Below are 14,237 nucleotides of genomic sequence, written 5' to 3'. Positions count from 1 at the left end.
AAGGCTTGTGGCTTGGCTCTCTGTCCAAGCCAGCTAAATGTGATTGGCCATTAATTACAAACAACCACATGAGACCAATCAAAGATCCACCAGTTGCATTCCACACAGCAGATAACCATTGTTTACATTTTGTTCCTGAGGCTTCTCAGCTTCTCAGGAGGAAAAATCCTCAGGAAAGGATTTTTCATGAAAAGATGCTTGCGACAGTTCTCCTGATGGTTTCCTTTGGTTCTCCTGATGGATTCCTTTGCTTCTCCTGATGGATTCCTTTGCTTCTCCTGATGGTTTCCTTTGGTTTTCCCTCTCCAGGTACTGTGGCAAGATCTTCCCACGCTCAGCCAACCTGACGAGGCACCTGCGGACACACACTGGGGAGCAGCCTTACAGGTGATGTTGTCCCCCATAAAAAATCCCCTTTCCCAAACACTCCTCACTCACCACTCTGGTATTTTTTCCCCCCCCCCTCTCCTCTACAAAGCTGTGCCAGCAGAATACCACAGGCCTGGAGCATTACACAGAGTGATTCATAGGGTTGTATATTATGTGTACCAGCCAAAAATAATCAGGCTTGGCAGCTCGAAGATAGACACTTAACTTATATTTAGATGTATGCTGGCAAATGAGGGCTCTGATTTGCAGTGTTGTTTCACACTCACGTTAACCATTCATCTCAAGGACAGCTGAAGGTGCTGAATGGCTCTGAAATTCAGGCTGGTTTGAAGGGCTTGCCAGGACCTTCACTGCTGGAGCTAGCTGGGGTTTTGGTTTTTTTTTTTTTCTTTTCTTAATGCACATCAGAGGTGCCTGGAGTAGGGGATCAAAAAAACAAAGGCTTGGGTTTGATTCTTGATGGTCACTGATTAAATTTTTTTGATTTTCTTTTTTTTTGGAGGGCTATGAAGTCACTCAAACTTCTACTTAAGAAGTAGAATTATGTCTAAAGTAGGAATTAATAGCACATGAACAGCATGCTATTGATTCCTACTTTAACATAATATACACTAGGCAAATTCTTTTTATAAAGAGAAAATGCAACATGCAAAAAAACGTGCTGATTTACCTGCCTTAAAATGGAATTTTGGTAGTTTCTGAGCTTAAATCATGGAGTTTAAAGGGAGAGCTGGAAGGAGGGGATTCACACAGAATCTCACACGTTTGTGAGTGTTTAAGGTAGAAAGCTGAGCTGTTTTCTGTTAGCTGGGGACAAGGTGATGTGATTTTGATGCTTTAGTGTCCACAAGGACAGCATCCCAGCCCAGTGGCTCCTGCCCAAGTCAGGGCTTTAAATCTGAATAAAACTCACAAGAAAATATATGTAATATGTGTGCCTAGGTATATAAATAACTATTTCTCATGGAAATCTTTGCCCCCAGCATTTTCTCCCAGCGAGTTGCAAGCAGTTTGAAAAAATTGAGGGAAAAAAAATGCCTTTTTTGTTAGAATGAAGTCCAGAAATGAGCAAACCTGAAGGAATGATGAATTGAGAGCTTGCTGCAAATCAAGCCTTGTGTTTGCCATGATGTGAGGGAGTGTTTTGCAGGTTGTCAAACAATGGTAACAATTCCATTTCGTTTTGGGTAGCTGATATTGCAGCGTTTCATACACAGCCATAAGTTCACAACAAAGCAAATGGAGCAGTTATTAAATAAAGAGAAACACAAATTTATGAGCAGCAAAAGGCTATGTGGTCAAATACATCACATTTTTATGCTCAGTTTAACCTAAGAATTGACTCTCCCACATTGTAATCCCCGCTACGCTGAGAATCGCGTTTATTTTCCATCCAGCATTTTTAGCGTAGACATTAGGTAAATTAAAAATCCACCACCCCCCCCAAAGCAGACATATATTTTGGATTATACCCCTGCTGTGATGTTTGGCGTTGTGTCATTTGATATGCCTGTGTGTTCCCTGTCCACTGCAAAACCTCGCTCCTGATTATTCCGAGATCCTTAGTTCAGTTTTCTTCCAAAAAAGGAGACTTGCAACTTAACAAAGGTTAGGAAAATAAAGATTTATTTGATCTGGTCTTCTCCCAGCAAATAGCCTGTGTGGGTTTTTTAGAGGTCTGACTCCTGGACAATGTTGAATTCTAACAGCACTCCGGAGAGCCGGGGCTGTGTTCGCAGACGAGCTTTAATTATCATTGATTTGCTTTTCCTCTCACAGACCTGAGATTTGCAGCTTTGGCAGCCAGGCTTGTTTGGAGAGCTTGGTTTTTAAGTGCTGACTTCAGGCAGGTACAAGGAGGTTGCTGATTTCTCGGTGTTTTGCTGTTGTTTCCTTTGCAAATTCGTTTTTGATTGTTTAATTATTTTTTCTACCCTATAAAAAATATTTTTATAGACAATAATTTAAGTATTAATCCAAATATTAATTACTTTGTTCTTAAAGACAACAGGCTAGAAAATAAAGGCTTGGATTTGATTCCTGATGGTCACTGATGAAATTTTTTTGAGTTTATTTGGGGTACTATGAAGTCACTCAAACTTCTACTTAAGTGTAATTATGTATAAAGTAGGAATTAATAGCACATTAGCAATAATGAGGCAAATTCTTTTTACAAAGAAAAAATTCAACATGTTCTCTGAAGAGTGAGAAATACCTGGTGATGCACTTCCTAAAAATCAAATTATTTGAAAACACTCCAAGCCCCTGTGCCATACAATGAAATTCTTTCCACTCTTTTTTTTATTTTTCTGCACCAAACCTGAAATTCTGGACTATGTATTTCAGAATTCAGAATAAAAAGGCCCTTGGAGGCTTTGTGTCCTGTTATCTGCAATAAGCTGGAACTCAGAGCCACAGCTGACATCCACCCTGTCATTTAAATTGCACATAGTTCAATAAATAATGAAGATATTTCTCATTTTCTGGTATTCAAAATACAGTTTGAGCTCACCCTGCTAAAAATGCACTTGAGGCTGAGGAGTCACTCAGAGGGAGAGTTGCTATTCGTGTGGGGTTTTTTGGTGTTTTTTTGTTTTTTGCTGCAATTCTGCCTCTCCAGCTCACACCGATCACTGCAAAACTTCACGAGAGTGACTCGGGTAATGCTCCCCACATTCCCAGGTACCCGAGCTCCTGCAGCTCCCAGGATTTCCTGCCCGAGCTCCGCAGCTCCAGCCCTGTCCCTCCCTCCCTCTTTGGATGTTTTCAGCTGATAAGGGAGAGGCTTTGTGGGGCTGTTTGCAGAGCAAACACCGCTGCCTCCGAGTTTTATTCTTCTCCTCCCTCACCGTTCACCTCTTTCCCTCCATTTCAGCTGGTTCCTCTGCCTGGGCCATTTATTTAGATGAAAACCAGCAGAGCTCCCAGCACTGACCCCCTCTGGGACCACAAATAACGCCGGACATCTCCCTCATCCCTTTGCATTCCCTGCTCCTTCCCTGTGCCCCTCTGGTTCCTATTTTTTTTTAACAAGCTCTTTATCCCTCCCCATTCCCGACCCTGCATCCACATAGCTCATGGTTAGGGCCAGGACCTGTCACAGGGAACTTTTCAAAGGCTTCCTGAACATCTAAATAAATGGATGTGGAGGAGGCCAGGTCGTTCCTTGCCTTGATTTGCTTTTAAATGTCTGGAGCTGCTCCTGGCAGGGACAGCCAGGCTGGGAATGTGGGTTATGCTGGTGCCCACTGTGCCAGGTATTCCCTGTGCCAGGCATTGGGATTCACAAAAAAAGGTGTTTTTTAGGAGCTGGTGAGGACAGGCAGGGAGAGAAAACCCCTGGCATCATCAAGGATGAAAAGGGAGCTCCTGGTCTGAGCTGGATAAAACCACTCAAGGATGAGAAGGTAGCTCCTGATTTAAGCTGAAAAATCTCATGGAAGTCTCATGGAAATATCAGGAATATTGGGATATTGGCAGGTTTGGATATTGCATTTTGCTGGAGTGCTGAGCAGGAATCTGAGAGCAAATTCCTTGGTGCTGGAAATCCGTGTTTCGCTCTCTGTACAGATTGTTCTTGATAAATCTCGGTGTGATTGTTCTTGCTGATGTTCAAATACCTCCTTGTTTTCTAGAGTTGTTTGGGGGGGTTTTGAAAAAAAAAAAAAGAGAAAATTAAATACTTTCAGAGTCTGGAAATGCTGTGGTTTAAAAATTTTGCTCTCTGCCTTGCTTAATCCTAATAAAGGCCCATTATTTGAAATATCTTTATTCTTGTTGGAGATTTAGCAGTAGGAAATTCGGAGGTGGACATGGAATCCATAAACATCCAGCGAGAGAGAGAGAGAGAGTGTTTCATAAATGTATCCCCGCTTTTTCCAAAAATAATATCGATTTATTTTTAGAGACCGAGTAAAAATCCCAGCTGGAGCACATCTGGAAAATGGGGGGTGTGTGTTTCACAGCAGGGATCTTTCCCCCTCCACTGTTGTGTCTGTAGGGAGGAATCCCATGTCCTCTGTGTCGTCCAGCTCCATCCTTGAGTGAGGCAGGCGTGGGGTGAGTCTGTGCACATCAGGAGCTGCTGATACTCCCAAAATCTCCATCTCCATGTCCTGGAGTGCTGGGAGGGCTCTGGCACAGGCTGCCCCATGCCTGGGAGTGTCCAAGACCAGTTTGGAGCCACCTGGGACAGTGGAAGGTGTCCCTGGCCATGGCAGGGGTGGCACTGGATGGGGTTTAGAATCCCAAAATCATTCTGGAATTCCAGGATTTCCATGGAAGAGTAGCTCAGCTCCGTGGGGCAGATGTTGCTGTGGGTTAGAAGAGCTCAGAGTGGATTTATTCAGGAATAAATCCAGAATCTGGAGCCTGTTGGAATGGGTTCTTTCTGGGATTACAAGGGTTTGGGAAGAGACGAAATTTTGGAAGCACCCCGGATTTGTGGCGGAGACAGATTCTGCTGCTCGTGGGTTTTGGAAGCAGAGCCGTGGGGCAGCAGCTTTGCTGAGGCACAAGTGACGTGCCCAGAGGGAGATGGAACGAGGGATTCGGGCAGGAATGAGGCTTTCAGGAGTTTTAGACCCAAACTCTCCAGCGCAGCTCGGAGCTGCCACCTTCAGTCCATCAGCGGCTCCGAACCCTCACACCACCAACCCGAGCAATTCCCATTTATTTGGAGGGAATCTAAACCCAAAAATTCCCAATTCCCATTTATTTGGAGGGAATCTAAACCCAAAAAAAGGGGGGCGGTGACTTTGAACAAGCCCCCAGCCCATCTGCCTTGGGTCCTGCAGAGGTTGAGCTCAGAGAGGGAACATCTCTCAGCACCCTGAACATCCTGGCTTGGCTCCTTGCATTCATCACAAACCAGATATTCACCCCTAGGAGTAAATCTTACCCTGTTTGGAAAGGGTGGTGGATTTCTTTGCTATAAGGATAATAATAATTGCCTTTAAATCCATGCTGAAATCCCTGCATGTGCAGTACCACAAGGAATTTCACAAATAAAGCCAGAATTTTCTGTGTGTCCAGCTAACTGTCGTGCAGGGATTTGCCAGTTAATAACTATTTTATACATTTCACCTCCCTTCTTTCTTCTTCTGTCTTCCTTGTCCTCCCTCCTCAGCCATATTTCACCTGATTCCTCTCAAAAAAAAAGTGGAAGGAATAAATCCACCTCTCTCATTCCTACATCCATGCATGGAAAAGTAATTATTGTGTCTCAAGCTCGTATTTGTTTGGACGACTCACTTCCTAATTAATCCTTATCCTTTCTTTGTTCTCCTTGAGTAACAATAATATCAGATTTGTCTGGGATGATTAATGCTTTGTGCTTCCTTCAGCACAATCTTTATTCCTGAGTAAAGATTTATAGACCAGCATTTCCTGGGGTTTTGAGTCAGATTTTTCTCCTTTTTTTTTTGTTTTTGTTTTTGTTTTTGGGTTTTGGGTTTTTCCTTCATGTTGCACCCTTTGCTGTTGTTTTCCAGGTGTAAATACTGTGACAGGTCATTCAGCATTTCCTCCAACCTGCAGAGGCACGTCAGGAACATCCACAACAAGGAGAAGCCATTCAAGTGCCACCTGTGCAACAGGTGCTTCGGGCAGCAGACCAACCTCGACAGGCACCTGAAGAAGCACGAGCATGAAAATGTTCCAGGTAGGAAAACACTCTGGAGAGAGGAGACTCCATGGTCTTGGCCCTTGGGAAGACTTGCTGGAATGCACTGTCCCCCAAGGATGAGTTTGTAGGATTTTTGTAGGGTTTTTTTGGAAGTTCGAGAAGATAAATAGGTTTTGTTTTGCACAATTGTGTGCATTGTCCATAAATGTGAAATATCATCTGTATTTTGGTCTGGAAAATACAATCTTCCTTTGGGATCTTTGATAGAATGTTCCAAGTATGGAAACACTCTGGGAATCTCTGAAGAGAGGAGACTCCATGGTCTTGGCCCTTGGGAAGCCTTGCTGGAATGCACGGTCCCCCCAAGGATGAGTTTGTAGGGTTTTTTTTGGAAGTTCAAGAAGATAAAGAGGCTTTGACATAAAAAAATGAAAGGAATGAATTGCTGTGATGAAGTGATTTCGCAGTATGGGTAAAAAAATGTATTATGGAAAATTTATAGGCAAACAGCTCTGCAATGGTTGTTAAATTGTGTGTATTGTCCATAAATGCTAAACATCACCTGTATTTTGGTCTGGAAAACACAATTTTCCTTTGGGATCTTTGCTCCATGACTTTCCTCTTGAGCATTAAACCATCAATACAAAGTGAGAAGGCTGTTGAGAACATTCTTAATTTGTTTCCTCATAACTCCTGTTGTCTCTCCTGCCCCACAGTGAGCCAGCACTCCGGAGTCATCACCAACCACCTCGGGACCAGCGCCTCCTCCCCCAACTCGGAATCAGACAACCATGCACTTTTAGATGAAAAAGAGGATTCCTATTTCTCAGAAATCAGAAATTTTATTGCCAACAGCGAGATGAATCAAGCGTCAGCTTTAGCAGATAAAAGGTAGGCAAGGAAATAAAATTATTATATATAATGATATATATTTAAATTGTTGAGGATACAGCCCAGAGAAGGAAGAAAGCTGCTTGTTTCACAAATGTTAATTTTAAGAGATGAAAAAACAGCATTTAAATCAATTTTTGTAGTTCAAAAAGCCTTGGGGTTGGTGCATTCTCAACGTGCTCGTTGGCCCTTAGGAACAGTGAAGGGTGATTTTTAAATGCCTGAAGCACATTGGTTTTCTTCTTTGTTACATTTTAAATAATATGTATGTGTATATAAATGTATGTATATAAATGTCTCTGTGTTCATACCTATGTATAACATTATCAAAGTTTTTCATTACAGTGAGAATATTTGATATAAACATTTGTCATCTTTTTCCTTCCTTCCTTCCTTCCTTCCGCCACTTCCACCACTTCCTTCCTTCCTTCCTTCCTTCCTTCCTTCCTTCCTTCCTTCCTTCCTTCCTTCCTTCCTTCCTTCCTTCCTTCCTTCCTTCCTTCCTTCCTTCCTTCCTTCCTTCCTTCCTTCCTTCCTTCCTTCCTTCCTTCCTTCCTTCCTTCCTTCCTTCCTTCCTTCCTTCCTTCCTTCCTTCCTTCCTTCCTTCCTTCCTTCTCCTCCCTGACTTTCAACCAACCATTTCAGGCCAGAAATCCAGGATATTGATGGCAATTCCCAGTGCCACGGACTGGCAAACGAGAAGGCAGAAGATGTGGACGACGAGGACGAAGAACTGGAAGAGGAAGATGATGACAGCCTGACTGGGAAGTCCCAGGACGAGACGGCGTCGCCCACAGCGGAGCCACGGGGAGCGTTCGAGGATGAGGAGGATGAGGAGCCCACGTCTCTCACCATGAGCTTTGACCACACCCGAAGGTGAGGGGGCCATTCCCGGGGGGCTCAGACCCCTGCCCGTGTCTGTGGTGCATCGTGAGTGCCGTGGGTTTGTTCTCCAAGCCATGCCATAACTCTGGTTGGATCCAAACCTTCACTCCAGATTCCATTTCATCATTTTGGGGAGGGACTCAAGACAGGTGGACTGCAAGGAGAGGCTGAGATGATATCCAAGGCTTGAGGAGTCTAAACAGGAGAACAGACACAAAACCCAGAGTTTTCAGGGTGTCACAGCTCAGCAGATGTCTTTTTTCTCTCCAAAACTGATCAGGGCAAGGGAAGAGGCGTCAGTGCATGCAATGCCTTTCGTGCTGTTATGGCCCTTTGAGTTGGAGAAAAATATTCTTGGAGCTCTGGCAAAAAGGGGATTCTGCCCCTCTGCCCTGCCCAGGTGAGACCCCACCTGCAGAGCTGCCTCCAGCCCTGGGGTCCCAGCACAGGGAGGACCTGGAGCTGCTGCAGAGAACCCAGAGGAGGTTCCAGGGTGACCAGAGGGATGGAGCAGCTCTGCTGGCAGGAAAGGCTGAGGGAACTGGGATCATTCAGCCTGGAGGAGAGAAGGCTCTGAGGCTCCAGTGCCTGAAGGAAGCTGCTGGAAATATGAAGGGAGAGTCTTTCCAGGGGCCTGGAGTGACAGGACAAGGAGGGATGGATTTACACTGAAAGAGGAGAGATACAGGTTTGATCTTCAAGGGAAATCCTTCCCTGTGAGGGTGCTGAGGCCTGACACAGGGTGCCCAGAGCAGCTGTGGCTGCCCCTGGATCCCTGGAAGTGTCCAAGGCGAAGCTGGACAGGGTTGAGAGCAGCCTGGGACAGCCCATGGCAGAGGGTGAAATGAGACAATCTTTAAGGTCCCTCCCAACCCAAACCAGATCCCACTATTCTATAAAAATTGAAGGATTTTTGCCCCAAGATCAAGCCATGTCTGAACACCTTCAAAATGAAAGATTGCTGCACACAGCACAGGCTCAGCTCTCTTTTTGCTGCAGCTTGCCCCAATTTCTGGGGGTATTCCCAGCACAAGCCACACAACACCAAGTGATACCTCACCCAGCTTAAAAGCACTGCTGGTTTTGGTGCAGAACTGTCACTGAAGGCTAATTAGTTACTTTATTATTCTATATTGTTCTATATTATATTACTTTACATCTGAACTAATCTGCCAAGCACTCCACTGCACAGCATCTCATGACTCTCTCGACACACACACACCTGGATCCAACTGGTCAGTGAATCAAAACACTCACACCAGAATCCAGTCATCAATTCCCTTCAGGTAAACAATCTTCCACCATGCATTCCACTTGTGAACAAACACAGGAGCAGCAAATGAGATAAGAATTGTTTTTCCTTTCTCTGAGGTTCAGAGAACGCGAATCCCAGAAATTTCTTGGGAAGTTGTGCTTTGCTTTTCTCTGTGAAGAGAAATGTGATGACACAGAACCTCAGACAGAACCTGCTGCTTGTTGCTTTCCACTTTGAGGCAGCTCTGGCATTTTGGGGTCTCCCCAATCCTGGCTGCCCAAGACAGAGAAGTCCAATTAAGCACAACCTGTCTGTGCCCCTCAGGCAGGCTCCAGAGCTGCAGGCTACCTTAGCAAGCTCAGCTCTTTAGTGATTATCAGCTCATTTGTGAATTGGGCTCTTTGCTTGCTAAGTGCTTTGGGCAGACGCAGGGAGAGAGAGGAGAAGGCTGTGTGAGGTTCCACAGGGGTGTCTTTATTGAATCTTCTGTGAAGGTCTCAGGGACAGCTCTTCTGCCGAGCTGTGCAAAAGAAGCTCTTTATATACCCTTTATATAGGGTATAGAAGTTATATAGGGTATAGGAGTATATTTTTATATATCCTTTATATAGGCTATAGGAGTTATATAGAGTATAGGAGTATAGGAGTTATATAGGAAATAGGAGTTATATAGGGTGTAGGAGTATATTTTTATATACTCTGTATATAGGGTACAGGAATTATATATGGTATAGGAGTATAGGAGTTATATAGGGTATAGGAGTTATATAGTGTGTAGGAGTTATATAGGGTATAGGAGTAAATCTTTATATACCTTTTATATAGGGTATAGGAGTTATATAGGGTATAGGTATTACAATGGGTATAATATATACCCTTTATATAGGGTATAGGAGTTATATATGAGTATATCTTTATATAATCTTTATATTTGGTATAGGAGTATATCTTTATATACCCTTTATATAGGGTACAGGAGTTATATAGGGTATAGGAGTTATATAGGGTGTAGGAGTTATATAGGGTATAGGAGTAAATCTTTATATACCCTTTATATAGGGTACAGGAGTTATATAGGGTATAGGAGTTATATAAGGTATAGCAGTATATTTTTATACTCTGATATTTTATACTCTTTATATAGGATACAGGAACTATATAGGATATAGGAGCATAGGAGTTATAGAGGGTAGAGGAATATATCTCTATATACCCTTTTTATAGGATATAGGAGTTATATAGTTTATAGGAGTATAGGAGTTATATATGGTATAGAAGTATATCTTTATTTACCCTTTATATAGGGTACAGGAGTTTTAGGAATTGTCCAATAGTAAGGGTCGTGGGGAACGTGACCTATAAGATAACAAGGGTCTGAAGGTGAAAAGAGGGGCTTCTTATGTTCAGTCACCATGACCAGTCATTTCCTATGGAGGCACTGCAGGCCCTGTGCCTGCCTCACCACCTCCTCCTCCTCACTCCCCCCCATGCCATGCCATGCCGTGCCGTGTCCGTGTCCGTCTGTCCGTCCCTTCACGCATGTGGCTGGTGAGCCCCCGTGGGTGGTGCATGCAGGCTGTGGGCCAGACGAGCTAACACAGGTCACCCCTTCCCCTGGTCCTTGGTACAGGTGTGTTGAGGAGGACGAAGCCGGCCTGTTAGATTTGGAGCAGATGCCGAATTTTGGGAAGGGGCTGGATCTCCGCAAAGCGGCCGAGGAAGCCTTTGAAGTTAAAGATGTGTTTAATTCCACCTTAGACTCTGAGGCAATAAAACAGACTCTGTACAGGCAGGCTAAAAACCAGGTGGGTATATCCAGAACGTTTTCCTAGCTTGCCACCAGATCAGGGAGCCGCTGGCCTCCTCCAGCCAAGGGTTATTCCCCCTTTCCAGTGCGTTATTTTCCCCTTCCAGAAGGTTATTCCCCCTTTCCAGTGTGTTATTTTCCCCTTCCAAAAGGCTATTCCCCCTTTCCAGTGGGTTATTTTCCCCTTCCAGAAGGTTATTCCCCCTTTCCAGCAGGAATTCTAGCACACACATGAATGTGTCTCGTTGCAACTAAATTGAAATAGAGGAGGAAGGGTGTGGGCATCACCTTTAGATGGATTTATCTCAGCCTGTGCAGTGAGAATGGGGCTGTGCAGGAAGGGAGAGTCGTTTGTGTGTTTTTATCTGTCTGTATAAATGTTTTTATAACTCCTTATTTATTTATACTTTGGGGTGGCTCTTCTGTTGGTAACCACTGAGGTTTGGTCTGCAGAAACAGCAACAAAGTGCCCTTGGGTTTGATTAAAACAGGCGTGAGAGCCAAGAATACATCCAGGCCTTGCAACCCAGCATGTCTAGAGGGTATCCTTGTTTATCTCCTCGATTTCTAAAACTAAACCAGAAAATGGAAAAGAAAAATCCCAACCCTGTGAGCCAGATCAGTTTAGACTCACCAAAAACCATCAGAACAGCATCTCAGAATTACTGAGATTCTTGGAGTTCTGAGAAAAATCTGGAGGTTTGGGGCAGGTCTGTGTGTGCTTTCTGTTTTTTTCATTAGCCAAAATACCCAGTCTGGGTTTATGGAGTTGATCTCTTGTTTTTTCCTCCTTCACAGTGGGTGCCAATAGTGAGGCTGGGGAGGGGCTGCTGGAAGAGAGAGCTCAGCAGTTTTTTGGGGTGACACCCATTTAAACACAAGCCACTTGCCTGACTCTTCTCTGTGTACTAACATCCCAAATGCACTAATTCTTTGGGAGCAGCTTGTTTTTTTCCCAATGTAGCACCCTGCTACAGCCTGTGCTTGGATAGGGGAAAGTATTTTTGATTTTTTACACTGTTTTACACTTGAATCACAACAAGCAGCTTAAATAATTTGACCCATCTTTTGGCAGGTAACATAAAACCTAGGTGCGAGCAGCACGGCACTCCTTTGACTTAGCTTTAAGCAATTTTAGAAGTGTGTGTGTATCCACAAAACCCAAAAACTGTATTCCTTCCCTGAGCCAAGGAGGTGGGGAGGGTGGGGACTGTGTGCTCCTCTTTTTCAGGCCATGGGTGGCAATGACATTGGTTTTCCCCTCTGCTGTATGAGGTTATCATCTGCCTGAGCCCTCACATCATTCCTGTGGGCTGAGAAAGGGCACAGAGAGATGTGCGAGACAATTCTTGTGTCCTGGTGGAGGGAGAGCAGCCAGGTTACAAGGAACCAGCAGTTTGTTAAGAGAACAAACAAATCTCATTGCATTTCTCTCACCAGACAACTTTTAAGGGTTTCACTGCAGCAATAAATCCACCCTGGGCACACTGGTCATGGCAATGAGAATTCCACATCCCTAAATATCCATGTTGGCATCACCAGTGGGGCCATGCCAAGCATCAAGGCAGGATGAGCCGCTGCTCACCACTTCCCACTGGGCATATCTGCCCCAACCCAGCCTCACTGATCTCTGGGGATGTGATTTTTTAATAACAAGCCCCAGTAGCACCTACTTCAGAGCCTGAAATCATGTAGAGTTTTGTCACAGAGCACAGGCAGCGCAGGATGGGTTTGCTCCTGTGAAAACCAGCGGGAATGATGCTTTCTCCTATAAACCATGACAAACCTGGGGTTTTTTGAGAGGTGGGTTGTGGAGGTTTGTGACTGAGCACAGGCAGCGCAGGATGGGTTAAATCCTGTGAAAACCAGTGGGAATGATGGTTTCTCCTATAAACCATGATAAATCTGGATTTTTTTGAGAGATGGGTTGTGGAGGTTTGTGACTGAGCACAGGATAGGTTTGATCCTGTGAAAACCAGTGGGAATGATGGTCTGACTATCCCTATAAACCATGACAAATCTGGTTTTTTTGAGATGGGTGCCATCCCAGAGCGTGGCTGTGAGTTTAGCCCAGCACAGAGGATGCTGCTGGCCCAGGTGGGCAGGGTTGGGTGGTGCTGTGTTTCACACAATGCTCCTCCCTGCTGTGCTCTCACTCCTGCCCTTGCCTCTGTCTCTCCCCAGGCTTATGCAATGATGCTGTCCCTGTCTGAGAACGCTCCCCTCCACACGTCCTCCCAGAGCTCTCTGGGGGCTTGGCTGGACATGGCAGGAGCAGCTTCAGAGTCGGGGACCTTTAACCCCATCAACCACCTCTGAGAGGTCCACAAGGCACTGGCCAGAGCCCGGGTGAGGCAGTGGTGGTGCTGCAGCCATCCCAGCAAAATCCCAGCGAGCAGAAGATGGATGAGAGGGCCTCAGGGAGCCGTCTGGACTTTGGGCTGAGAAGGAAACCTGTCCCATCCGACCCACACGCCCTGCATTTTTATCTCTCTAGAGTTTTCCTTTCTAATTTATCACAATGAACCTCTCCCAAACTGGATAACCCCGAAGCAGCCCCAGGAATTTCACAGCCTGTAGGAACAGCACGAGCAAGACACGAAATTGCAGCAGTGCAATCAAAGATTGGCCCCCTCCAGCCTTCCAAACTGAGGTCACTGAGCCAGCACAGCCTGAGCAGGAATGACAGCTTGGAACCACAGGGCAGCATTTCCTTCCCCATCCAGCTGAATGAGGCACCAAGGGAAGAGAGCCAGGTGTGACCTGTCCCTGGTGCAGCTGTGACACAGCCACTGGAGTTATGCCAGAGAAACACAAATCCAACCCACTAAACTGACCCCCCCAAAAGAATTCTGCACTCCCACAGAAACTCCATCCTGTCCTTTGCTCCCAGCAAAGCTCCTCCAATGTGAGGCCACGTTGCCTGCAGTCATTGTGAGCCACATGCAGCTCCCAGCCTGGAACAGTGCTGAGGCTGGGGTGACAAATATGTCACACGGACGTGGATGTGCCCTGAGCAAGGCTGGCAGAGCTCCCTGCCCTTCCTGGGAGTGCCTGGGACACAGCCAGGCTGGTGGAGCTCCTGGAAATGCTTGGATTTGCCCGAGCAGAGAGGTCACAGGGTAAAGGCTTCCCTGGTTGTGCATGAGGAAATGTGTCCTGGGCAAAGCCAGGGCAGCTCAGACACGTCTCTGCTGGTGTGTCAAGGTTTCAGGGTGACATCACCCTGTGCTGGTGGTATCTGTGGCACAGATCTCTGATTCACACCGTTGCTTTGGCCTGGTTTTTCCCTCTGTGCCACCTGCTGCTGCTTGGCCTATATTAGAAGTAGAAAGATGAACATTTCCATGCTCCAGCAGCCTCAGGGGTGCAGAGCATGGAGA

At 45.4% G+C, this 14,237-nt stretch overlaps 1 protein-coding gene across 1 annotated transcript in view; it reads left to right on the top strand.

Annotated features, from left to right (window-relative positions):
• PRDM16 (PR/SET domain 16) overlaps positions 1–13,173 on the top strand; it is a 289,994-nt gene extending 276,821 nt beyond the window's left edge. The window contains exons 11-16 of the mRNA XM_058039157.1: positions 310–387; positions 5,883–6,052; positions 6,733–6,907; positions 7,553–7,783; positions 10,678–10,852; positions 13,039–13,173. Coding sequence (XP_057895140.1) covers positions 310–387; positions 5,883–6,052; positions 6,733–6,907; positions 7,553–7,783; positions 10,678–10,852; positions 13,039–13,173 — 964 coding nt within the window. The remainder of the gene's footprint in view (positions 1–309; positions 388–5,882; positions 6,053–6,732; positions 6,908–7,552; positions 7,784–10,677; positions 10,853–13,038) is intronic.
• The last annotated feature ends 1,064 nt before the right edge of the window (positions 13,174–14,237 follow it).

Source organism: Melospiza georgiana, chromosome 22, assembly GCF_028018845.1.
Source record: "Melospiza georgiana isolate bMelGeo1 chromosome 22, bMelGeo1.pri, whole genome shotgun sequence".
Lineage (NCBI taxonomy): Eukaryota > Metazoa > Chordata > Aves > Passeriformes > Passerellidae > Melospiza > Melospiza georgiana.
This window is presented reverse-complemented; position numbering and strand designations above follow the sequence as displayed.